General features: G+C 41.0%; 2 protein-coding genes across 3 annotated transcripts; both read left to right on the top strand.

The window, feature by feature from the left end:
* The first annotated feature begins 1,216 nt into the window (after positions 1-1,216).
* UTP6 (UTP6 small subunit processome component) lies at positions 1,217-11,740 on the top strand. 2 transcript variants are annotated; one of them, XM_062506179.1, is made up of 19 exons: positions 1,217-1,350; positions 1,448-1,532; positions 2,171-2,212; positions 2,296-2,388; positions 2,532-2,579; positions 3,355-3,418; positions 3,850-3,968; positions 4,437-4,514; positions 4,939-5,020; positions 6,031-6,112; positions 6,752-6,933; positions 7,569-7,648; positions 8,384-8,461; positions 8,607-8,786; positions 9,541-9,621; positions 10,327-10,436; positions 10,520-10,586; positions 10,869-10,941; positions 11,516-11,740. In XM_062506179.1, the coding sequence occupies exons 1-19, from the start codon at positions 1,259-1,261 to the stop codon at positions 11,671-11,673; spliced, it is 1,794 nt and encodes a 597-aa protein (XP_062362163.1). In that variant the 5' UTR covers positions 1,217-1,258; the 3' UTR covers positions 11,674-11,740. The 2 variants fall into 2 exon arrangements, with proteins under 2 accessions (XP_062362163.1, XP_062362164.1); XM_062506180.1 differs by having other exon boundaries at positions 8,607-8,792.
* A 558-nt stretch (positions 11,741-12,298) lies between these two features.
* Positions 12,299-17,058, top strand: COPRS (coordinator of PRMT5 and differentiation stimulator). The gene is given in 5 exon segments (XM_062506566.1): positions 12,299-12,313; positions 13,284-13,633; positions 14,060-14,160; positions 14,685-14,936; positions 16,889-17,058. Coding segments are annotated over 5 exon segments (888 nt in total).
* The last annotated feature ends 8,388 nt before the right edge of the window (positions 17,059-25,446 follow it).

The following is a 25,446-nucleotide window of genomic DNA, read 5'->3' as shown; positions in this document are numbered from 1 at the left end:
ATTATAAAATGTTCTGTCTTACCTGTGTTTTAAACAAAAGTACTCAGGTACTCACTCTGTACTTGGCAACACCTGTTAAAACTTTTGACTGGTAAGGGAAAAATAATTTTTTTTTCTATTATGTGCAAATTCTGTGCCAGAAGCCCTCTTGCAATTAGTCTGCTGCCTCTTCCCCTTGTGTATGTTTTTTCAGAGACAAACACCTGCCTTTTCCTCTAGCAGGGAGCAAGGGCTGTGACAGGGTAGGTTTGGAGGTAGAGTTGGTTCTGTGGCTGACCAGCTCAGTGACAGCAGTGACAACTCAAAGCATAAGCAGCAGATACTGCTGTGGATAATATGTATTTAAGCAATTTTCTCAATAAATTATCTCCCACCTATATTTTTATTTTCTGGAACATCTCTGATTTCAGAAACAAAAATTTACTGTTGCCTGGTTTTATTGTTAATTTCCTTAGAATCATAGACCCATGGAATGTTTTGGGTTGGAAGGGGCCTTAAAGATCATCTAGTTCTAACCCTCTGCCATGGGCAGGGTTCTTTCCACTAGACCAGGTTACTGCAAGCCCTGACTTTGAACACTTCCAGGAATGGGGAATTCACATGTTCTCTGGGCAACCTGTGCCAGCATCTCACCACCCTCACAGTAGACTATTTTTTTCTTTAAGATTTGGAAGGCGGAAAGAATTTAGGTGCCATGCGAGAGACAAAGAGACATTTGTCCTGGAGGAATCCCACCGAGAAGCAAAGTGCTGGAGCAGTTTCATCACTGACCCTGGTCAGTGCCATCGTGTTTAGCTGCAGGGCTGGTGCTAAGAGGATGGTGCCACATTCTTTTTGGTGATGCCCAGCGACAGGACAAGGAGCAACGACCATAAACTAAAACACAAGATGTTCCAGCTCAACATGAGGAAGAATGTCTGTGGAGCGCGGCGGAGCACTGGAACAGCTGCCCAGGGAGATTGTGGAGAATGGAGACATTCTCTGGAGACAGTCCAACCCCACCCGCCTGTCCCCTGCTGCAGGTGACCCTGGCTGGGCAGGGTGGTTGGACCGGGCGATCTCCAGAAGTCCTTTCCGACCCAAGGGAGCCTTTGGGACTCGGCGGCTCTGGCCCCGCCAGCCGGGCAGGGGGCGGCAGAGCGGCGCAGCGGCCGCGGAAGCGGCGCGGGCAGCGGGCGGAAGCGGCGGCGGTTCCGGGCCGGGCTGTGCCGGGCCGGGCTGTGCTGGGCCGTGCCGGGCGCCCCGGAGCTCCTCGGCCATGGCAGAGCGCGTCGAGCAGCGGCTGGAGGATCGCATCCCGGAGCTCGAGCAGCTGGAACGGGTCGGGCTCTTCACGCGCAAAGAGATCCGGTGAGCGGGGCCGGTGATGGGGTCGGGGCCGGGCGAGCGGGAGAGCGCACGTGGTGCGGCCGGGAGCGCTCCGGGCGCTGATCTCCCGTTCCCGCAGGGCTGTCATGAGGAAAGCCTCGGCTCTGGAGTACAAAATACAGCGGAGAGCGCTGCGGAAGGAGGATTTCATTAATTACATCCAGGTAGGCTTCACCGAGCAGCAGAGCGGGGCAGCTCTCGGTGCGGACCCAGCTCGGTTAGACCCGAGTAGTGCTGTAGTGACCCACGCTGGGAACAGGTCAGAAAAAGAAGACCCCCTCCTCACCTGGTCCCTGGTGTTCACCTGTGAGCTGTTGTTGGCACCAGAGTATGGAGCGTAGCCAGGAGCTGGTGCCCGAGTTTAGGTCAGGCTTCCCTCATGTTGTGACCTTTTCCTGTAGTTTATTGTCTCTCCAGGGATGTAGAGCTCCCCGTTCCCCTATGTGCTGTGCAAACTGTAGTTAAGGGGATTTAATAAGTTCAGTATTAGGAAAAAGTTCCTGAAAGGATGGTCGGGCACTGAACAGGCTCCACAGGGAATGGTCATGGCCAGGAGCCTGACCGAGCTCAAGGAGTGTTTGGACAGCGCTTTAAGGCACAGATGAAATTGTTGGGCTGCCCTATGCAGGGCCAGGAGTCTTAGAAATATAGTGACCCAGCCAAAAATTACTGCTTATGTTTTCCTGACTGTGATGTCTATTGTCCACCTGATCATCTGTGACAAACTTGATGTAGTTTTTTCTTGCCTTGCTGTTATGTGCCTCCACATTTGCTTTTAAATGTTTTTCTCTTCCCACTGTAGTATGAAGTTAATCTGCTGGAACTGATCAAGAAAAGAAGAGCAGTAAGTTTGTCAATTGTTAAGAGTGCAAAATACTTTATGCCAAATTTTCAGTTGCAATAAAGTGAGTATTTTTTTCCTCCTAGCGCATTGGATATTCGTTTAAGAAGGATGAAATTGAGCACTCTATCCTGCATAGAGTCCACAGCCTGTTCAACCGAGCCACGGGGAAATGGAAAGTATGTTTATTTGTACTGAGATTCGGAATTCTTTTTTTCTGCATGCCAGGTCATTGTACCAAGGGTGTGTTGTTTGCTTGTCAGTGTACAAGCAAATTTGTAGATTGTGAGATTAATTCCCTTCTTCTTTTGATTTCCAACAGGATGATGTCCAGCTCTGGCTTTCCCATGTTGCGTTTTGCAAGCAGTGGGTGAGTTTTCAAATCCTGATCTTACCCAGGTTGAGACTGGTGCTTATTCACGCACTTGATTTAAAGATAGGGGTACAAACTTTACTGCTACATGCTGTAATACTGAAATAACTGTGATAGTATTGTTGGAGCTGTTTGGGATTTTCACTGATGTATGTAAGTGTAGAATATGAGAATGTATTAGTATGAAATTTGATGTTTGCAAGGGCAAAGGTGAGGCTGCATTAAATCTGGAGTACCAGTTGGTTTGTGAGAGCCATAATGTTGGTTCTGCCTTCTCTGAAGTGAGTGATTCACTTATCTGTGAATTGTGATTTTGTTCTAAATATTTATGGTAGTGGCTGTGCTGAAAAGCCTAATTCTGTCAGTTTGGTACTCGATAAACTTACCTCTGCAAGGCTTTACATTACCAGCATTCAAGTGTTGTCATTTCTGTATGAAGAAGGTGACTGCATGGTGGTGAAGGTGACCAAAGGAAAATATAGTCTCTATCTCAGAAGAGGGCAGTGAAACCATGGATTTGGGACTTGGGTAACATTTGTGTTGGCTGTGTGGTTCAGAAAATGTGAGTTAGCCGTGCTGCTCTAATGTGGTGACATTTAAATGCTTATAACTACAGAGTAAATACAAGAAACTTTCTACCATAGATAAAGTAGCAGAGAAGCATCTTTTTCAGAACAATTGCACTACAGGTTGTAACCTTTCCTACTGAAACTTTGGTGCTAGGAATTAAATTCAATACAGAGTGGGTGAAACAAAACTGCTTCTTTTACAGAACTCAAAACATCAACTCAGTAAGGTGTTTTCTACCATGTTGGCCATTCATTCCAATAAACCAGGTAAATAACACAATGGTGAGTGCTGCATAAACACCTCAGCATGGATTGTATGGTGTTGGTTAAATTCTTGTAGGTCTCAGCTCAAGCTGTTGGGCTAAAGTTCCTACTCTTTGTTCTTTGCTTTGCTGCTGCTTCACAGGGAAGGGTTTGACAGGGGCTGTGCTGAGAAGTCATAAAGGGATGTGAAGTAGGTCAGAATGACCAGTTCCCAGGTGGACTGGGTACTTGGTCGATGTAGAAGTGAGAGATGTGGAGTGCTCATGACTGCTTTTTGGATTTTGAAGACATCATTAGATCTGTGGCTAAACCACATTAAACTTACTGGATCTGCCTGTCTGCTCTACAGTTTTACGTGGGAGATAATCAGTCTTATTCTGGGGCTGAGCTCATGTTGAGAGGTTAAATAAATTTATTTGTATAATCTGTTGCAGCACTGTGGATTATGGCAGCAAAGTGGGAAATGGAGACACGACTGTCATCAGAAAGTGCCAGGCACTTGTTCCTTCGTGCTTTGCGCTTCCATCCAGAATGCCCCAAACTTTATCAAGAAGTGAGTTCCTGTTTTTCTTCTATGACCACTTGATTAGTTAGAGCAAATCAGTTCAGCATATTTTCCAGGTCTGTCTGAGACAACTGGAAAAATTTGTTTTTCCATCTGCAGGAAAATGTCAAAAATATCACAAAAAGTAACCCCAAAATTCTTTTCTAAGGTACTGTTAAGCTCTGCTAGGACGTAGTTGTCAGGTTCAGTCTGGCATCCCGAGTCTTTATTGATGAACTTGGTTTTCTCTGGGGGCAAGTTAAGATTTAAAGAATGACTAAAAAAATCATCATTGCTACTTGTTGGAAATTTCTGGACAAATACACAGGGCAGATAGTAGTGGGTGCATAAACCTTCAAAAACCAAGGCTCTAGGATGTGTGTTGGATGTAGCAAAATCCTGATTTGTATCTCCTCAGAGCTTGTTTTACCCTGTTTGTGGACTTAGATTTTTATTTAATTTTGTTGTCACTTGCAGTATTTCAGAATGGAGCTTATGCATGCTGAAAAACAGAGGAAGGAGAAGAAGGAATTTGAACAAGCAAAGATGGACCTGGTAGGTCAGCTAAGCATACTTAAGAGATATGTCTGCTTGTGTATTACATGTTGAAATTCACAGTTTTGGATTAATGGTTTATTTGACAATGACTTAGAGACTAAGTTTTTGTTCATGTCCTGCACCTATGTGGAGCTTTTCAAGTATTTGCTGATACTCAGCTCTAATTCTTCATGCATTTTTTTTTCTTTGCATTTGTAGAGTCTTTTATTACATTACCCAGTCTAAAAATTAACAGTACTTTCTGGAAAGTAATAGTCAAACTTCCTACCATATTTCTTTATAGTTGACTTGTGCAAATTACATAAAAATATTACTTTCATGAAGAAAAACATTAATGTCTTCTGATTTTTCTTTCCCTGTTTGCAAAATTGTTAGCTGAGAAAGGACAGTAATTTCTTCAATGATATGCTTGATATTTCAGGGGGAATTCAGTTACTCTGAAGAAATTCTCAATGGGGAAATGGCTCGCATAGTCTACAGGGATGCTTCTCAGAAAATTAAAGGTGAATGAACATTTCTTGTACTTACTCATTCAGAAAATTGTTACCTTTAACCCACTTCTGCAGTAGGTAATGCTGATACATTGGCTTCAATGCACACACTGAGATCCTTTTTTCAAATACACCATTTCTTCAGTTGAACCTATTTAATAACAGAGTATAAATTAATGGTAGTGGTAGTTCTGATTGCATGTCTTTCCTGCAGCCTGACATGTCTTCCAGCACAACAGCTTTTGGGCTGAAGAGGCCTGGTGCTGGGTTACAGTCTAAAAACTTGATTGTTTAAAAAAGAAAACCAAAAGACAGTTTAGAGTTACACACCTTTTTTACTTTGCTGAACATTAGATCACAGCTAATCAGCTACCACTAGTAGCAAAAAAAGTAAAGATTCAGACTAATAATAAATTAGGCTAAATTATTTAAAATTAAGCAGGATTGGTAAAAATTGGCCATTTTACTGAGAGAATTGGGTAAAATAACTGCAGACTAGTAGCAGATATCTTTGAGAACTCATGATAGATGGGGATATTTTGGAAGACTGGACAAAATACAACAATGGACACTAAAAATTAGTGGGGGAAAAGGATATTAGAGGAAATTTCAGAAAGAGTTGGCTTAATTTAATTTTCTGGAGAAATACTGGAAAAAATAGACATACAAATGATTTGTAAGCACCTAAAAATAGTAAGGTAATGGCTCACCTTATGGGTGGGGGTTCACAATGATCTGATTATGTGAAGTCATGTCACTTGGCATTTTCAAAGGTAAATTATGGAGATACAAGATGGACACAATTCATAGACATCTGTTATGTGCAGCTTTGGAGAGATCTGTCCCAAGTGTGGATCATTTTCTGTTCTCATGGCAGAGTCAAGTGAGAGAGTAGAGGAGGTGCTGATGAAATTTGCATGTGGAACCAAGCTACAGAAATGCAAAGTGCAATTGATGTAATATGTTGAGGAATTCTTCAGCAAATACTCCACTTGATAGTTTTATCTTCTCTTGAAATGTAGGTGTTGAGTTCCAGCTGGCTGTGCTCTCTATTGCAAAGCTCTTTGATTTTACCCAAGATTTGCAAAAAGAAATCCTTGAAAGGTGAGTTATGGCTTTGTGTTGTATTTTTATTTTATTTTGGTTTGGTTTTTAAGAAACATATTCTTATAAGTTCTCTAACTTATAGTGGATTGACTGGGCTTCCAGAACTAAAGACTGTTCCTCTAGGGAAATAGTGTTAAAGCTTATGTGAAGTCCTTTAAGAAAAACAAAAGCATGATCTTTACCAGAGGATACTTGTATCTAAGTATCTTGGATCTTAACTTCAGTTAGATACTAAGAAAATGTTAGATAACTAAGAAAATGTAGGTAAGATACAATTGTCACTGACTAATTACTGCACTTAGTTTCCATAAATTCATTGCAGGAACTGTGGATTTTCCTAGTGTACTTTGGTGGGATTTTTGCATTTTTTGTTTATCCTGTTGTTCCTCTCAAAAGAATGATCTCTCTTGACAGTTCCCTGTCTGTTTCTTGTTATTTCTGGAGAATATCCATATTAAACAATATTTTGAAAAGATACTATTTTGTCTTTCTCTTGTGGGAAGGAAAATAAGTTTTTCCCGGCATTTGGTTACTTAGCAATTAATTACATTTCTATAGCAATATAACAACCCTCTTAAACATACCTGCAGGTGCAGAATGGTGGCTGTGGGCTGTTAACAAGCATGTTGTGTTTAGTTTGCAGGCCAAATATGCTGATGATCCCCTGACATGGGACTACATGGCCCGCCGGGAGCTGGAGCTGGGGTCCCTGGCACCCACAGAACAAACCACAAAACAGAAGAAAGTCTCAGAAATGGCCCAGAGAGAGGAACGGTGCTGTGCAGTCTTTGATGAAGCTGTGAGAGCAGTCCCAACAGGTGAAATGTTCTGCCTGCATTTTAACATTTGTTTCTGGTATTTGAGCAGCCTGTAAAAGCCTTGAAGAAGGCTCTAGCATACCTAAGAGAAGGGAAGCAGTTCTTAGATGCTACCTCCTGGGATCTATTTTATGTGTTATTTGGGTTATTTTCCAATGTATTTATGCTCTTGGAGGGGCTGCTTAACTGAAAATAGGAATCTGTTGCTGATCAGCTGTAAGTAAGCAATGGTTTTGAGGTGCCAGGGGAGTGGATATCCAGCTTCAGCTTCTGGTATTGTTTTTACTTGTAAAAGAGGTTGGCAAGAGACTTATTTGTGGAATGGTCTCAAACTTGCTACCATACAGCCTTTAAAGCCATAGAATAGTTTGGGTTGGAAGGGATCTTTAGAAATCTTAGCTGAACTAAAAGTTCCATGCTCTTTACAAAGAGCATTTACTTTCTGCAGTTTGGACTGGGGAACCATTTTGAAGTGTAATGTTATAAATCTAGGGTCTCTATTGTAATACAACGTTTTACAACAAAGTTGGCATTAACACTTTGTATCATTTGTATCTTTGTACTTCTTAAAGACAAATATTTGTGCTTATTCTTGTGATTGTCTAAAGTGTGATGTTATGCCTTTGCTTCTACAGAGGACATGTGGAAATGCTACGTCACTTTTTGCTTAGAGAGGTACAACAGAAAAACCAATAGTGCAGAATTAAAGCAAAAGGTAACAATTTATTAGGAAATAATACTAACAAATCATCCCTGTTTTTATTGACTTCCGTTATACCTCAGACAAGAAACAAATACATTTTGACATTTTAACAAAAATACTTACCTGTGGCCATCATTAAAAATAACTTCATCTCCATCTGGGGGGAATCACTTTTACTGCCAGGCTCACAGGTGGCCTGCCTGTATATGATTAACCTGGGCATAAACCAGCCTTGTCAGTAAAGTACAGTGACCCTTTTGGATGAAAGCTAAGATTGCAGACTTGTTAATCATGTAATCATGGAATGGTTTGGGTTGAAGGGGATCCTAAAAATTCACTGACAGGTCCTTCAAACCTGTGCGTGTTCAAAGAAGAGGATGAATTAAAATGACTCTTGCAAATAAGTCTGGGCAAAATTTGGTGCTGGTACATGGGTAATTCAATTATCCATCTCTGCTTAGGTATGGCTCAGTGAATTAATTAATTATCCTGTGCAACTTGGTTCCCTAGTATTATACTAAAAGAGCAATGCAATGTTGTTCTTTGCTCCTTAAGGAAGAGAAGTAAATGCTCAGATTTCCACTTTTATCTTGGAATGTCTGCAGGTTCCTAAAGCATTAGACACATAATGCATAACTAGATATTCACTGACATGATACACAATCCAGTGGGCTTCTTGGAATGCTGGAATCTGATAAATAGAGGAATAATGATTCTTTTCTTTTTTTTCTTCTCTGTTGGTTCTAGAGGCTGGACAGAACACTGAGTGTATTCAGCAAAGCCCATGAGTCCAGTTTGCTTTCAGAAGCTCTCTACAAGCAGTGGGTAAGAACTGACACAGAAGAAATAAATGCTGAGGCTTTCCTGCATTATTTGTGTGCCTGTCTTGGCCATTTTGAGTAGGCATAAAGATGACCAATATTGGTTCAAAGCCCTGCTTTTTAACAAAACCTTATCTGCTGGGTTTTAGCTTCAGCTCTTACTGGACTCCAACCTCTCTGAGAAGGCTGTGGAGGTGGCAGAAGCTGCAACCAGGCACTTCAGCCAGTCCGTGGAAATATGGCAGATGAGGCTGCAGGTTCTGATCCAGCTGAAGAGGGATGATGTGACCCAGTGTTTTGAAGAAGCCATTAAACATGTAAAATCTAAGGTCTGTGCTGGTTTGATGGACTTGCATGCATTAGTCTTGGGCCAGAAACATCTAATGAGTGGTTGTTTTGTTTTTGTTTTTTGGGTTTTGTTTGTTTGTTTGGTTGGTTTTTTAATGAAAAAATATCCTTTTCTTTGCTGTTGTTGTTTTTGTTAGTTTGCAAGGCATTTAAAGTACTTAACTATTTTTAAGGTCAGAAATAAGAACTTGAGATTCCTGAGTATTAGGGAATTGTCAGTTCACTTAAAATTCACATATTTAGAGTTTGAATGCTTACAGGTGACATTTTACATATTCTCCTAGCAGTGAGCTGCTATTTGTGTCTTAATGGAAAAATGTGTTTCCCTTTCTTCACTGTCTGATGCACCAAATGCCTCTGTGGTATTTCAGGCCTTGAATTAGCTGTGTGCTCTTCTGCTCTGTTCCATTTCAAAACTTGGGTACAATGAGTGGGGAAACAGGAAGGTTTCTTTCCTTTTTGCTCTTGGAAGTCACCTCTGTGTACTGCAGTGCTCAGTGATGCAGAACTTGGTTCTTATCCCTGGCATTTCAGCTAAGGATGATTTATCCTGTAAGTGAGGAAGGAAACGAGAAGTGATTTCAGTGTGCTATTCAAAGTTGTCTTTTCAAGAGCTGTGTCTAAAGGCTATTTTTTATGGCAGGTAATACAGAAGCTGGTGGCTGTGTTGTTGTCTGTTCCTGTAAATCAGAGTCACTGTATTTCAGCCATTTGATGTGTTTGCTGACCTTGTAGGGCACTTTGCCATTGTGGACCCTCTGGGTGGAATGGAGTGAGGGCACAAACAGCAAGGAAGAAACAGAAGCTCTCTATCAGGTACTTGGCTAATCAAAATCTACTTTCATGTCTGTTCAATAAGTGGCACAATGTGTGTGGATGGAACATGCACCAGCTGCTTAATACTGAAGTTCCTTCATGGATGTGTTGCTACCAAAGAATTTCAGTCAAAACTACTTGTGTTAAAAAACCAGTTGGACATAGACTTAGAGGCACAAATGTCATTCCCATGTTCTAAGGCATATGAATGTTTGTAAGCACAACAAGTGATGGACTCCTGCTTTGTTGTCTAGAATATTTGAGTCTGTTTTCAGGTACCTATCTGAGCGTGGAAAAGAGAATTTTCCAATCTGTGTGAAAACATCAGTCTTGTTACAGAAAACAAGAACGAAGACTTTAATCTTACTATGGATTTCCTCAGTAGTGTAGGGCAAAACATTTTTTCTTTGCCTGGCATGTTGAGTTGTGGTTTTTCCCTCCCATTTACAACATAAAACACGTATTTCAGGTGGACACTTGAATTCAGCTGTTTGTAGAGTATTGTGAAACCCTCTGCATGATGGGGTTTGTGGAACTGCCAGTTGCAGCTATATGGAATGAGAGAGAAAGAATGTATTTTAGACTTAGGAGATCTCCTTTGTGTCAGATGCCTAACTAGGGAAAAGCACTAATTAGGCCATTTAATTGTAGGTTATGTGATAGGTTTATTTTTTTGTTCATTTCATTTTCCTTTTAAACTTGCAGAGATCCTTACATGCCACAACGCCTGCTGAATCTGTGACTATGAAAGAAATGTATCTTGACTGGACTTACAGAAATTGTGGTTATAAGACAGTTAAAAGACTCTTTACCAGGTAAAAAAAAAAACCCTCAAAACTGATTATTTTAGGGTATATGTTAAAACTCCTTAAGTCTAAAGTCACTTACTTTATTTCAGCCTGTGTGAAAATCGTCCATTTTCACTTGACTTCTTCAGGAAGATGATCCAAATAGAAAAGGAGCAAGTAAGTTGTTGACTGTCCAATTAATGCTTTGTATTTGTAAAATACAGTTCTAACTTGGGATTTAAATAGGAAATAGACTAGTGGTGTTAGTCTGTGATCAGTTTGTGTTTGTCCTTTGCTGCTGATTCACAGGATGTGACACAAACCCAAGTTCCATGGTAACTAATCTTCAGCAGCGTGAGTGTGTAATTGCCATGACTCTCTTCCTTTGTCAGAATCTAATCATGCTGCAGATTCAGTTCTGTACAAAATAAATGGCCTTTTAATACCTTCCTTTTTTAGGAATCCTGCAAAATGCTTCATCTGAGAGAATACTATGAACGTGCCTTGAGGGAGTTTGGTTCAACAAATACTGGTAAGGGGGATTCTGTTTTTTATTGTTCATTCATTCATTCATTCATTCATTCATTCATTCATTCACTGCTGCCTCTTTTATTTAATCCATTTCAAAAGGTATCTGTTTGTTCTGCCCTTTTGCTTGCTGTCATGCAGAGTAGAACTTACTTCTGTGCTATTAAGTGTAGGACCCTCCACTGTCAGCCCAGGGACATTGGCACTGGGGTGGCTTCAGCACAATTAGAAGCAAATCAGATTCAGATACTGGCTGGCATAAGAGATGTGTATCACTTTTTGTTTGCATTTATGAACAGTATGGAGCTATACATTTATAATCAAGATTTCTACAATATTCCTTTTAAGAAAGTACACAGCTCAATTATTGTCGCATTATTTCTGAAGACATCGCTGTTCCCTGGGAATAGAGCCCAGAGTTTTGCTCCTCAAGGTGTCAGAGATTGTAGTTTCACAAAGTAAACCCTATTGCATTAATATCAAAGACACTGAGAAAAAGATTTTCTAGTTAGGCTTGCTATGTTTGTTAAGTAATATCTAGTCAAAATCTAACTAGAACTTCCTTTTTTCTTTTGAAGATCTCTGGCTGGATTATATCAAGGAGGAGCTAAGTCATCCCCAAGGCAAACCAGAAAACTGTGGGAGCATTCACTGGCGAGCTATGAAGATGCTGCAGGGAGACCTGGTGGAAGATTTTGTTTCTAAATACACTTTATTGCAAACTGGACATTTATGAAAAAACTATACATAGTTATAACATGACTATGCATTTTTAAACTTCTTTGTACAAAGGTAAATATATGTTCCTGCATTTTATTAAAGTTTACCTGCACATTTTGTGTGACAAAAAAGAATAATCTTCTCTGTTGCAGTCATTTTTTAGTGTTGATTCTGCCAGGGCAGGTTCAAGTGCACGGTCAAAGGAAGCAAAAAACCTCTGAGGGTGTTTTCCTCAAGACTTCTGAGAGCAAACCCTTGAGCCTGCTTAAGCATTCAGATAGTTCTAGTGTATCAGTTTTTACATTCTGGAAAGATAATATTACAGCACCTAAATGCAAAAAAACCCAAACCAAATCCTGTGGAAACTACACCTGTGGGTGATTTCATCTCATGGAGTTAAATCATGAAAAGTGGGACACTTCTCATTAGGTAATCGGAAATCAGTAAAAATACAGCATTTATTTCTTCCTAGCCTTGAAATAATCTGTAATCCTCATGACAAAAAGAGAAACAGCCTCTGCAGTTACCTTGCACTGGTGTTTGCATCCTGATGAAGGGCAGAGGGGGAATAGAGATGTCTTAGCAATGTCCTTGAGGTGAGAGTGGAAAGCTCTGATCTACAGTTCAACTTTATGGCCACCATGCCTAAAAAACTGGTAATGTTTTTTGAAAGAGTGCAGTCTTCAGCTGCTTACAGAGCCACAAACCTGAGAAATCAACAAATGCTATCCTTTACATCAGAGAAATGTAAAGAAAGTACAAGAACATGCAGCTAGTGTTCCTTTGTGCAATTTCCTGGTGACTGAAGGATGATGTAATGATAGTACAGAGAAATATTTGTTGATTTTGCACTCAGGTAGAAATTGCAGCTCCTCTCAAGCAATGAATTCTAGTAACTTAACTAGCTGGGAATTAAGTTTGGAGCAGCAGTCTGGTAAGATTCTTCCTTCTGTGACCAGATCTTAAGTAGATCCTATTTTTCTGTTTCCCAAGCTTTTAGCCAGGCCACCTCCTATATCCCCACTAGTTCTGTGTCACCTCATTGTCTGACATTGAGATTTCCTTGCTGATAATCACTTATACCTTCCCTGCCCCTTACGCTTTTACTCCCTCTCCTGAACGACTTCTTGCTTCACCAGCTGCACAACTAAAAGTTTTTAAGTGCAAAGTTCGGAGTTTTTAAAGTCCAACAAAGCTGGTAACTCCATCACTTCAAAGAGTGGGTCCTTCTTTGTCAGCTGTTCTGGTTCCTCGCAGAACTTTGCCATTCTCCCCAGGGATGCACATTCCCTGCAAGAACATGTGCTTGACACCTGCCACAGCTGTTCAGCCAAGGTGCTTCCTGTTCTCTTCATGTTCGGAGCATGCTGCTACCACGAGGCCGGAAGGAAATTGTTAATCTTTTGGAAAGGGGAAAACTCCACCCAGCCATGAGAAGTATTGATACTTTATTTACAACTTAATGAGTGAAAAGGTGCTTTCTCAGAGTTCTTGGGTGGGGTGCAGTCCAGGGTGCAGTCTCGATTACGTGGTGGTGTTGGGTCATGGTTGCAGCCGATGATCTCGGGGGTCTTTCCAGCCGAACTGCGTCTGTGATTCCGAAACCGTGCACGGTGGGCTCCGCAGGCTGGGCTCGCCGGGGGTCGCGGCATTGCGGGCACCAAGGCTGGAGAGGGAGCGGTCCCGCCGTCCCTGGCAGCCTCTCCCTCACGCCTGTGCCGCGGCCTGTCCCTCGGGCACTGCCGCGGGCCCGCCCCGCCGGCGCTGCCCTGGGGCGCCGAGGGCCGGGCGGTGCCGGGCGGAGCCGGGCGGTGCCGGGCGGTGCCGGGCTGTCGGTGGTGCCCTCAGGCCGGGCCGGGCCGGGCCGTGAGCTCGGCCCCGAAGGTTCGGGGGTTCCGGGGAGCGCGGGGCGGGGCCGCCCTGGGGGACCCGGCTTCCCGCTCCCTCCGCCGGTCCCCCCTTGTTCCGCTGGGAGTGTGAGGGGGACTCGCCGTCTCTGGCCCTGTGCGCTCCTCAGAGCAGCTGTAGGTTTCTTTCTGCTTTCCGTCCATCTTGGTCCAGCCCCTCGGTGGTGTTGGAGGTTCCCCTTTGGCATGTGGGCTCCCCACAGTGTTAGTACTTTTTCCACTTCTTGTGTCTTTATTACCGCTGATGCTTTCACAGCGTGCTGCCGTTCCCAAAGGGGCACGTTTTGGGCCGGGGTTGGGCTGAGTGAGGCGATGGGCTGTTCTAATGCTAGCGGTGACCGATGGCAGCAGCACAGTTTGCTAAACCTCTGCAGATTTGCCTTTTGAAGTGAATGCCTGTTTGTTTTTAAACCTCTGATTGATCAAGGGAACAAATGGAGACGCTCGGGAAGGCTGCAATGTGGTAGCAGTTTCAGGTGCTACTGTATTTTTTAGAACTGTCTTGTAGGTAATGGCTGCTGCCTCTGAGGCTGCGAACTCTGAGGGGAAACAGCTTCCTAATAGGACAGAAACTGCGGTCTGGAAACCCAGGAAAGGTAGGACAGGATGAAGCAGGTCGCGAATATTGAAACTTGTGCACTACTTAAGAAATACACTTAAATCCTTTTGGTGATGCACGGGAAATGCCTCTTTACTTACTTCCATGTAGATATTTGTGCATGCCTAGGTCCATGAGTAATTAATCAATGCTATTTTTATTTTTTTTTTAACCAGAACCATGTTGTTTGGGGTTTTTTTTAAATACCTACAGGTGAATGTGGTGAAACAAGACTGCTGTGTCCTTTGCCCTAGTTTACAGAGTTATTTTCCAGAAATAGTCTGTGTAAAATCCTGATTTGCACTGATGCTGTGGTGCAAGGCTATGTCCACTCTTCCCAAGCATCTGAAGTGTGAAGCAGCTCTGTAGTGATATTACATATATAGGAAACTGCATGTATTACAATAAGATTAGTAGTCAAAAAGTGGATTTTTGTACCTCTCTGAATTATTGTGTGCTGAGCACTTAACTGTTCTTGTTTAATTTCTGAGTGTATCTGTTGGTGCTTTCTACTTGTTTTAGAATGTTTGCTGCAGAATATTCCACATATTCCTGATGGCAAGTCTGAAGAAAGTGAATCTGTTTCTACCTCTCCCAATGAAGGTGATGCCAGTGGCTCTACTGATGAGGGCTGGTGCAATATATATGCTGACCTGGATGTGTGGGATAGTGAAGTTTCCAATATACCTGAGTCTTCAGGGCAGCAAGATGCATCTGCCCATGAGGTGGAGGACTGGGATAAAGAATTAGAGGAATCTGCTTGTAGTCCTTATGGTGAGTACGCATTTACTTGTGCTTCATTTGAGTTTTGGATAGTTGAGAATAGGTGCTTTGCAGGAGAATGTATTTAAGTAACTCCATGTTCTATTTTGGGAAGCAATTTCTTGTTGTGTTGACCTCCTGGATGTGTAATGCACAATTTTGTTGTCAAATACAGGATTTAAAGTTGGTGTTGTGGACTTCACCTGGAACTCTCACTTAAGCAATTGAATTCTTTGGGAATAGCATTGTAAGGAGGAGAATTCCATCTTTGTGTTGAGTTTCTCTGGTGAAGCAAGTTCTCAGTATTGTATCTTTGTTATTCTGAAGCAGAAGAGAAAGGTGCACGGTGTACAGGAATTAACTTTTTTTGTGTAAAAATTCTTCAAGAGCATTCAAGACATCATTATAATGTCTCTCTAGAACATGGAGTTTTTTAGAACAGTGCTCAGTCTCTGAGTATGGTTTGTTGCTTTTACTGTAGATTTTTTGAGGGTTTTTTGTTTGTTTTGCTTTGGTTTTTTGTTTGTTTGTTTGACTTTGTTTGGTTTTGTTAAAGCTTGATCCCCCTAAGTGGTTGTGCACATGATCAGTCCCATGGATAAAAGTGGTAATGAATAGAAGGAGTTTTACTCACACCTTTTTAGAGCTGAATTATTCCTCCAGTTTGTAACTTGTTTTTATGGTGATTCACATATTAAGGAGTCTCAACCTTTCATTGACCAGGCTGGTTCTTAGCACAGAACGGGTGGATGGAGTTTAGCCAGCAGTGACTGATACCTGCTGTGTCTTTGTTGATGCAGAATAGTACCATTTCCATTTTCTTCTCATTAATGTGTACCTTTTCGTAATGAATACAGTTTTCTTTGCTTAAGAAATATAAATCCTCTGTTTATTTTAATCCCATAATGAAAATAAACTTTTTTATTTAAATTCCATTGTTTGATAATGGAAGAAAGTGAGAAAGGCAGTATTGGTTTTTCACACTGGGTAATCTGTTCACTTTTTGGAGGTTTTCCCTCTCTTCCATTCTGAGCTTTCGTTTTAATCTCTTATATGCTCTAATTTGTTGAATGTTTTGAATTTTGTACTGGAGCTGTTCCTTTTTCCCCCCTTTATTTAACTTGCTCATCCCACCTGTAGCTCTTTAAATCCTCACAAACTAAGGCAGCTGTGATTATTGGATTCAGGTCCTTCTGAAGGATACTGAGTACTAGTGTCTGATTTAACTGCTACAAATACAAAAATATTCTTGATTGGTCATTTTATGGCTTTTTAAATGTCTTAAGCTCTTGCTGTGATGGCTTGTTTGGCAGTGCTGCTGGAAGGTTGACACGTGGAATATTGTGTTGGGTCCTCTACTCCTCCATGTTCTGGGCTTTTTCTTTGCTCAGTGTCTGCTGGCCAGGAATCTTTATGCTTCTGTTAAAACACTTTGCCCTATTTTTATGCCAGATTGGTTAAATACAGGCCCATTAGGCTTAATTCTAGCCTAGTGGAAATGCTGTTCAGAGCCAGCTTTTACAGGATCCCACCCTCCCATTCTGTCCAGTGACCCAGTTCTTAAAGGGTTTGGAGGACTCCTCACTGGGATGGTTTTATGAAAACAGCAGAAAGGGGGGAGGTAAATACAAGTAATATTTTCATGAGCCTTTTATTCCCAGGGAAAATGTGAAAAAACTGCATGCCTTCTTAGAGCTGCTGCCAGACATTCTGAGTCCCAGGTGTATCACTGAGCTTTCTGGAAAACTTTTGTCTGTGTGGCATGTACCTTCCTTAAAATCAAGACATTGCCAAATTCAGTTTCCTGTTTGCCTTTTTTAAAGTTATAATTCATGAGTGCTGGCAGATCAAATTGAAATAGTGAACTGGAAGATGCCATAGACCTCCATTATTACCTGCTACACTATTCCACTACTTTCCTGAGTATCTCCCGTGGTTTAAACCTTTTGTTTTATCTTCTTTAGATGCTGAAGATTTCTCCTGTGGAAGTTTTGAGGAAAATAATCTTTTCGGCTCATATATGTGGAAGGAGGATTGGTTTTACAAGCCAGGCTGTCACCACACACCTTGCTTTGTTTTTCCACCGAGAGTTAGAACAGTTGAGAAGGGCCAGTTTGATGATGCTGATGAATGAGGTTGAGCCTGGTCAGAAATAAGTTTGGCTTCCGTGTTGTATTATGTTCTTCAGTGATTGAGCTGTGTCAAGTCCCTTGGCTTTCTTGCAGAGTTGGGCCTGAGGCCAGAAATGCGACACCATCTCCAGAGTTTTGCTTAGACTGTTTCTGAGCTGTTCATAAACTCTCCACCCTTGCCCTGAAGACAGGAGTGCAGGTGCTGGGTGTAAGGAGTCACTGCATTTCTGGAGGATTTGTTTGTATTATATACATCTGTGTTCCTAATTAATTGCTTGAGAAGTATTTAATTTCTAATCTTCAGCTTGTTTGCCAGGCTTCTGTCAGCTTTGACATGCTGATCCCTGTATTTTTCTGTAACTTTTAGTTTGGTTTCCTTTTAATTTGATGCTGTCAGATTGGTTTGGATAGCTTTAAAAACTCTCCCTCCTTCAAGCTTGTCTGTTGTATTTCCATGTGGTTCTAATGTCCATTTGTGATTCTTGTACTGGTGTTTAACAAAATCAGCTGTGGTGAGTATACAGAACAAGTAGTTTTGTGTTTATTTTTATGCATTTCAGCGTAAAGGAATTACAAGTACATGATACACATTTTGCAGATACATATGTTGATATATAGGGGGGCCTGCTCCATCCAGTAGGAATGCTGGGTGCTTAAGGCTGCCTCCCAACAAAGATTTCTCCACATCAGACCTTCTTGTGTATGGGCATATTACCCGAGAGTCCCACAGTTGTGTTTATTACATTCTGATGCAACATCAGATGTGCAATGACAAAGAAAATATCTCTGCTTATATGTATCTTGCAGTATATAATCTCAGTGTCCTACAGACAGTAGTGAATTAAGGTTCCTGATGCTGTTCTGCTGTCTGTGTTGTGGCAAATGAGATGGGAACACAAAATACCTCCACAGAGTCCCTAAGAGAAGATGTGGAACTAGAATCATGTCCTTCTCACCTTTGCTCTGGAGTTAAAGGAAGTGTTCTCAAATGCAGTATGTAAGTGGATTGAGTGGCTTAGTCAGCTGAGGAACAATGGCCTTCAACATGCTCATTTTTTATTAATCACTTTTATCTCAAAAATATTTTCATGGATTTGTGTTTAGACACTGACTGAACTGGAGCACAGTACAGTGAGGGGGTGGAGTTTGGTTTCTTTTTTCTTATTCTTTTTTTAAATCAGCCAGTGTATGAGACAAAAATAATTCATGCACTAGTTTAAAAGGAAGAAGTGAATGACACAGTGATAGTTCCTTAATATTTTCCTAGAGAGCACAGGAGGACAAGAGCTTGTGAGACAAGAGCTTTTCTTTGGGTACCTTTCAATTCTTGGTTATGTTTTGGTACCTGGCAGTCAAAGCAGAGTGGAAGCATAGTGTTGAGGTTGCAAAAAAGAGGGCCTGGTCTTTTATTCCCATATGATGGAGTGATCTAGGGATTAATATTTCCATCAAAACTTCCTCAGTTATGCCAATAATTGGCTCATCATCTCAAGTGAAAAGGTTAATTTGCAGTTATAAATGCAGTATTCATGAAGATAAATAGAGTGAAGATTACTGTTGAAGTAACAGTACACCAGTAAATTGTAAAACTTCTCTGAAAACGCCTCTGTTCTTCAGTGAGCCTGCTTACCCTGTGCAGGCCTGGCTGCGGATGACAAGGCCCAAGGCTTCCCTGCAGAGGGCAGCAGAAAATTGTCTGCCATGCTCAGCGTGTGCTCAGCACTGTGAGCTCCCCGGGCTGGATTTCTAACCCTGATAGCAATTTAGATCAGAGTTCTGCATAGCCCTGTTGTTCCCCAGTGAGGCTGATTCATGGCCCTGATTAGTTTCTCCTTTTTTTTTATTTTTTTATTTCACTCTGAAGTTATACTTACTGGACTGAAAAATTTCTCCCATGGCCAAGTGAAGAACATCACTTGACTTCAGGCTTAATATATTTTTTTTTACTATGCTTGTGGGAGATATCCCACTGTATTCAATAAAGATGAAACAAAAAGAATTCTGTGGAAGCAAACTCATCTTTTGTAGAACTGTTTTATAAGGATATCCAAAAAGTCTTTATAACACTGATTAGGATGATTTTTTCTTCCAGTACAATTCCAAAATTCCATCATTCCTGAATCTTCAAGCCATCTTCCATGCACTTGATAAATCAAGGTGTTTTTTTACCCTCTGTCTTTAATTGCAAACAGTCTTGTCTGTCTCAAAGGTCTTATTATTTGAGGAGAAATTGGACTGAATGACTGCCTTGCTAAGCTATTTGTATTTTAAATGACTGTAAACTTTAAAGATTTATTTTCAGTTTCCATTTAAGGTTAAAATGACACCACACGCTCCAGCTTTGGAAAACCAGGACTCTGCAGCAGAGGTGCACTGTTCTCTCCAGGGATATGTTGGCAAATACAGGTTTGTTCAACTTGGCCCTGCTTGTTAGGGCAGGAGCTTGATGTAAAGCTTCAGCTAAACACTCTCAAACTTCAGGGGGATTAGAAAACCAGATGCAGGCTTCTCAGAAAGCATCTGCCTGGAAGGATTTGAAACCAAGCTCACAGATTCCAGTGTTTCTGCACTACAGAATGTTTCAAATTCCATTGTGAGTCTTGCACCAAGCCTGTTTTGTGTTGACACAAGCGTGTCATTCTAGACAGGAATACTTGCAATTAAAAACAACGTAAGGTAACACATGAGCCAGCAGTTCATGCCAACAGTCAACCCTTCAGCCTGCTCAAATTATTAGAGGGAACAGAGTGTCTGTCACAGGACCAAGATCATAAATCTTGAATGAACACAAAAAACACATTGGCAGTACATCAGTTGGAAAACTTTAGAAGTATCAAAGATCACTCAGTTAAATGCTTATACATCTTTAACAAGATTTCTCCTTTCTATACCCACAGTGTAAGATACCATTTAAAGAATTGAGACCCTGCTACAGGTTTATAGGTTTGCTGGGTTTATGTTGTGGGGGTGGCTTAGGAGTGTCACATAATGTGGTGGCTTGTAAGAACAGGGTACAACTTTGAAGCTGCCCTTGCTTTTCTTCTCATTACATCACTTTGTAGGTACAGGTAATGACACCAGCCAGTAAAGTATTTCGAATCTGCTGAGCAAGAGATTTTGTCTCAGTGAGGTGCTAAGAAATGAAAACAAAACAGAGTCTTGCATTTTCCTTGAACAGCCAGCAAAGAAATGAAAACTTGTTTTAGGTGCATCCGTTGTTTCCTTTGAGACCTACAGGGAAGGATTTGCAAGAGGAAATAATTGTAGGAAATGTGTTCATATTTCCTGTTCATAAGGTAGAGCGTTTAATTCATACATCAGATTGAGATAGTGTTTCTTTTTTTTATATAACCACAAAATCCAGCCCATTTCGGTGTCTTAAGGACATTGCTGCTTCACTGGTTGTTTTATCCCATCTTCTAGCTGATCTGCTTTCACTTCTAAACTGAGAAAATGCCTCCACTGTTGGGGGGACTATGTGAATGATTTCACAGACTAAAGGAAAAATGCTGATGGCAGCAGCTCATCCTGACCATCTGTTGCTTCCAAGGACACCAGTGTAAACCCCATTGTAACAAAGGTCATTTTGTGAAGCTGGGTAAGTTTCACAGGCATGGGGAAGGAACTTGTGATACTTTACCCTCTGTGGTTCTGTGCTGCAAACAGAAACATTGGAAGCTGGAGTATTGGAGGATGAATTAGTGGTGTTGTTAGTCCTGGAGTAGCAGCTGCTCATAGCATAGCTTCCTAGCTTGACAGGAGAAATGAACCTACTAAAAAAAAGCAGCAAAGCACACAATCCCAATAATTTGGTTTAGTGATGAAACCACTTCCTTTAAATATTTGGAGTAGATCTTCAGCTGGCACAAACTTTGGCACCCAGGCAGAACCTCTGTCCCTGTATGTGCTCCTGTGCAGTGCCTGTGTCATCTCTCAATGAAAGCTCATGGTCAGTGTTTTATTAGTGCTGTGTTTCATTATTGCTGTGTTCTTAATATAGTGGGCTTTCTTCATGTTACTTTTAGCTCTCTTGACCTTTACAGAGCAAAACCTGTGAATGTGGCTCAGTGGCTACATTTATTTCTTAGCAGCTTGTATCAGGTGGAATTTTTTTCCACAATGATGATAGCCAGTTTCAGGACATGTAGATGAAATCAGCCTTGGAAAGTTATCTTCTATGATTCAGCAAGTCTTGATTGTTTGGCCTGAATTCTTCTAATAAAATGTTCTCTGATCTGCCTGCAACTTCTGCCTTTAAGACCTTTCTGAAACTCCTTTCATTGTATGGTGCAGGAATTTAAGAGTGAGATGTATACATAAACTGTATGTATTTGTAAGCCAGAGATCTCAGTTTATTGTTTTATTTCCCTCAAAGGGAAATACTGTTAAGTCCTCTGAGCTATTGGTCCTTAGTAAGACTTATATTAAGCAACACATTTTCTGTGGCATCTGGGGTAGCAGAGGATGCCAAGTTCTCATCGTGCTGCTTTGCAATTTTAATCCGTGTAGCTGGATTTCTAAGTGTGGACTTCTATTCCAACATTAAACAAGTTATTTAGTATTTCTACATCTACCTCAGGAACTAGTCCAAAACATTCCTGTTCTCACTCAGAAGTTCCTTCGGTTGCTTAACACATTCTGGAAAATATGAAAATTATTTTACCTCAGATAAAATAACATAATTTCACTTGTAATCTTCATCCAGACACCAGAGTAAATATGCCACTTTATAATATAGTTCTGGCTGGCTACAGTTGGTTGGGAATTGTGTAACTCCCTGTTGCATGCTTCATGCTCAAATATTTCTGGGGAAGTAAATAGGTGTGACTGTGAGATTAAACAGGATCTATACCCCACAGTAGACAGTACAACCTCCTACTATGCAAGTGGAGATCCAGATAGCAAAGAAAGTCTTCTAGCTGAGCAGGTCTTCATTGTTGCTGACATCAGTATGGTAGAATTAGAGTAGCAAGGTCAGAGGAGAAACTGATAGTTCCACCAGAAGCATGGGCAACAAATCAAAATAATTCTGTACAGTAATCTCATTGCTGCATTCTCCTTAGAGAAGAGCACATAAGGGAAGTTTGCAAATTCTGTTTCAATTGTAATTAACTCCTTAAATCACAAACTGAAACCGGACAAGAAATCTGAAATGAATGCACCAAGGTGGAGTCTGCAAATAGCCACATGCAGAGTCAGCCATCATCATTGTCTTGTCTACTGCCCCTACTGGATTTGCTGGAATACCAGACCCCCCTTTGTTCTCAGTATTATTTTTATCAGTACCTTCAGTTCCATGTTCTTCAAACAGGTCATTATTTTCCAGGTCTGAAACACCTTTTACCTTCTGTTTTGTTTAGTTCTAGTTTATCTGCATCATTCAGGCTTGATTTATTCGATTGGGCCTCCAACTCTGCAGCTTGCCAGACGTCTGGTCTTTTTGGTGGGATTGGTCAGGCAGTATCAAAACAGATAAATATTTCTCAGACTGAGACTGCCTGTCTGCTAGATAAGAACTACATTTAGTTCTGTTATCTGCACTTGTGTTAGTAAGTGGATTAGGTTTAATTTGGTCCTTTGGAGAGAAGCGGGTGAACTGTTCTTCAGACAGATCTGGGATTTGGTTTAAGGACAGGCTTTGTGATGTGGTCTGTAAAGTGCCTTGTAGCCCTGTAGGAATACTTTGTGTGGCTGGTTTCTGACAGCAATTTGGAATGCTAACTTTAATGATTGTGCTTCTAATTATGTACAGAGGTAAATTCTCAGATGAAAGAAAGGGGAGTTTCATCATCTGTCCCATTAAGTGCAGCAGGGTTTCTGTTGTGCACGGGAGTGACTGCTTAAAACTGGTACCTGAGAGCTGCAGCAAGTGGAAGGGTTTCTCAGGATGGGTTTCTTAGGCTGCACAAGGCACCTTCCATCCCTCCACACTGTCCAGCTCTGATTAAAGGATGTCTTGACTTCTTAAATGAGCCATGCCTTTCTCATGTGTTACATTACTGCCATGTACCTTTAATGTAGTTTTTCTCCCTCTGCAGCAAGAGGGTGGATGTGGGCATTTGTCCAGCATGTAGCTGGTTGGCTGGTGAGTGTTAGAGGACTGGGGGAATTGGTAACACCCAGCCTTTGTGATCCTGACTGCCTCCAAACAAAAGGGCAAAGTTCAGTGTCCTGCTAATGGACTTAACTGTTCCATGATTAAGACTCCAGGTATGTGGGAAATGGCCTCTTTTGCAAGATATCCTGTCAAGTTTGGGTTAGTTATTCCCATTCAGCTTGCCTAGGTATTGGATATTGCTAAAGCTTTAATGCCAGCTTCCACCACAATTCAGTCCTCCAGGCTTGGCAATAGCATTTCTCCAGTTCAGGGCTTATCTCTATGGTTTGTGTTTCACTTTCTGCTTGAATTTTCCATTTTGGAAAGATTATTTCAATTTTTTAATGCAATTTTGTACCTATTGTCTCCTTCTGGCTGGGGTTAAATTTAGTTTTTCTTTCTGCCTGTAGCACAAAGACCCAGCAACTGGTGCCTGGTAAAGAAAAGAAAAATGTTCTCTTATGGCAGTGTTCCACCTTGTGTAACAACTCGAGGACTGCATCAGCAGTGATGTGGGAGGAGGCTGAAATGAGGCAAACACGGGAGAACACAGAGGGTGCAGTAACTGTGCTCATTTGTACAATGGGAGTGTGCTTCAAGTTTCACTTGATTGCTTCCTCTTTAATTGAAGCCTTGCCTAATGGAGCTGAGAGCTTTCCCTTCCCCAGTTCAGAGTGCCATGTGTCCTTTTTTCCTCTTTATTTGCTGTTTTTACCTTAGACATGACACTGATGTTAGAAGAATATTTATTTTTAGTGCTTCTTCCCATGATTAATCTGTACAAGTTCTTGACGGTTCAACACTATTTTCATGATTGTAGGCAACAGCTGTTTTCTCCATGTCTTATCAAATATCCTCCATGTTCTAACATAACATAGTAACAAAGAAGTTTCTTTATTCTTGGCTAGTCTAAATTTTCATCCAAGGGATCTCACTGCATCTTTTCATGGGGACTGCAATCTAGGAATAGGTGCCTGTGGCTGGATAGGTAGATTCTGCTTTAAACAAATAAGTATGATGGAGGATTTAATATCCACTTTATAGGGATTCTGTTGTTACACTTAGGATGGCAGGGCTAATATTTTTAACAGCTCAGTAGTTTTAACTCTTGTTGCTTTGGTAAAATAATGAGTATACCAATCTGCTTTGCCATCAGATGCTGTAGGGATTAGACTAATTTCTGTTTTCATTAACATTTCTATTAACTGTGTTTTAATGCTACTGTTTACATATTCTTATCTTGGGGTTTTTTTCTGCATATTTTCTCTCATCCTTTTTGTTGTCTGTTTACTATCACAGAATTGATACTATAACAATTATCTACTTTTGCAGGAGATCTCTCAATGATATTACCTGACAAAACGTGGTACCTGCACTATGGGCAATGGTGTCCTCTCATCTCTATGGTCCCTCCTAAAGCAGGGTAGCCTGCATTAGAACTCTACTAGAAAACTAGGACAAAAATTGGCATATCTTGAGAGACCAGAACTGTGATAATGACACATATCCCAAGTTCCTTCTGACTTCATGTTTTCTGTGCTGATTTTTAAGACATGTCAGAGATATGGTTTTCAGTGGAGTCTATAACATTTAAGAGTTATAATCATTATCCTGAAAAAAAGTTCTGGATTTTGTGAAATAGTTGCTTGCTTTCAAGCTTTTTAAGTCAGCAATATACAACAGAGGAATGCAGTTTATTCTTAGGCCTGGAAACTTATTGTACTACCTAAGTGCTTCATCAAATTCACTCATACTACATAGCATGATTTTCTTGCTTAGCAGTCTGACCTTCAGCAGTGAATTTAAGAGAGCCTTTTGCAGGTGGATCTCATTCTGATATAGCATTATACCATAGCTCTGTGCCAAGTTTATTATTAACTTTCTATCCATAGAGTTGCATACTTTTAAAGTTAACTTAGATATTGAACAGGATTTGGAAGAAAAAGTATTTCAGCTACTCTTAACAACTTATGAGTTGGTCACCACAGAACATTGCCTGCTCTGTCTTCTAAAAAATTGAACATTTGCAACCACTTTATTTGGTTTATAAAAAAATTGTCAAGGACAATGACAGCAGAAGTAGAAACCAGGTAGCAATATTTTTTTTTGTCAAGACTGATACGAAAATTATATTTGGAAGAGAACTATGTTGTAAAGTACCTGAGAGGCCACTGCTAGTAAATGTGAATAACTTCATGTATTGAAAAGCATGGGTCTGATGGGAAAAAATGGTTTGAATGCCAGTCTGCAGTTTGACAAATTAAGTATCTATTAAAATGTGTATTGAAAATTG

The sequence above is a fragment of the Cinclus cinclus genome, chromosome 20 (genome assembly GCF_963662255.1).
Source record: "Cinclus cinclus chromosome 20, bCinCin1.1, whole genome shotgun sequence".
NCBI classification, from domain to species: Eukaryota; Metazoa; Chordata; class Aves; order Passeriformes; family Cinclidae; genus Cinclus; species Cinclus cinclus.
Note: the sequence above shows the minus strand (reverse complement) of the source record. Positions and strands in the feature narration are given on the sequence as shown.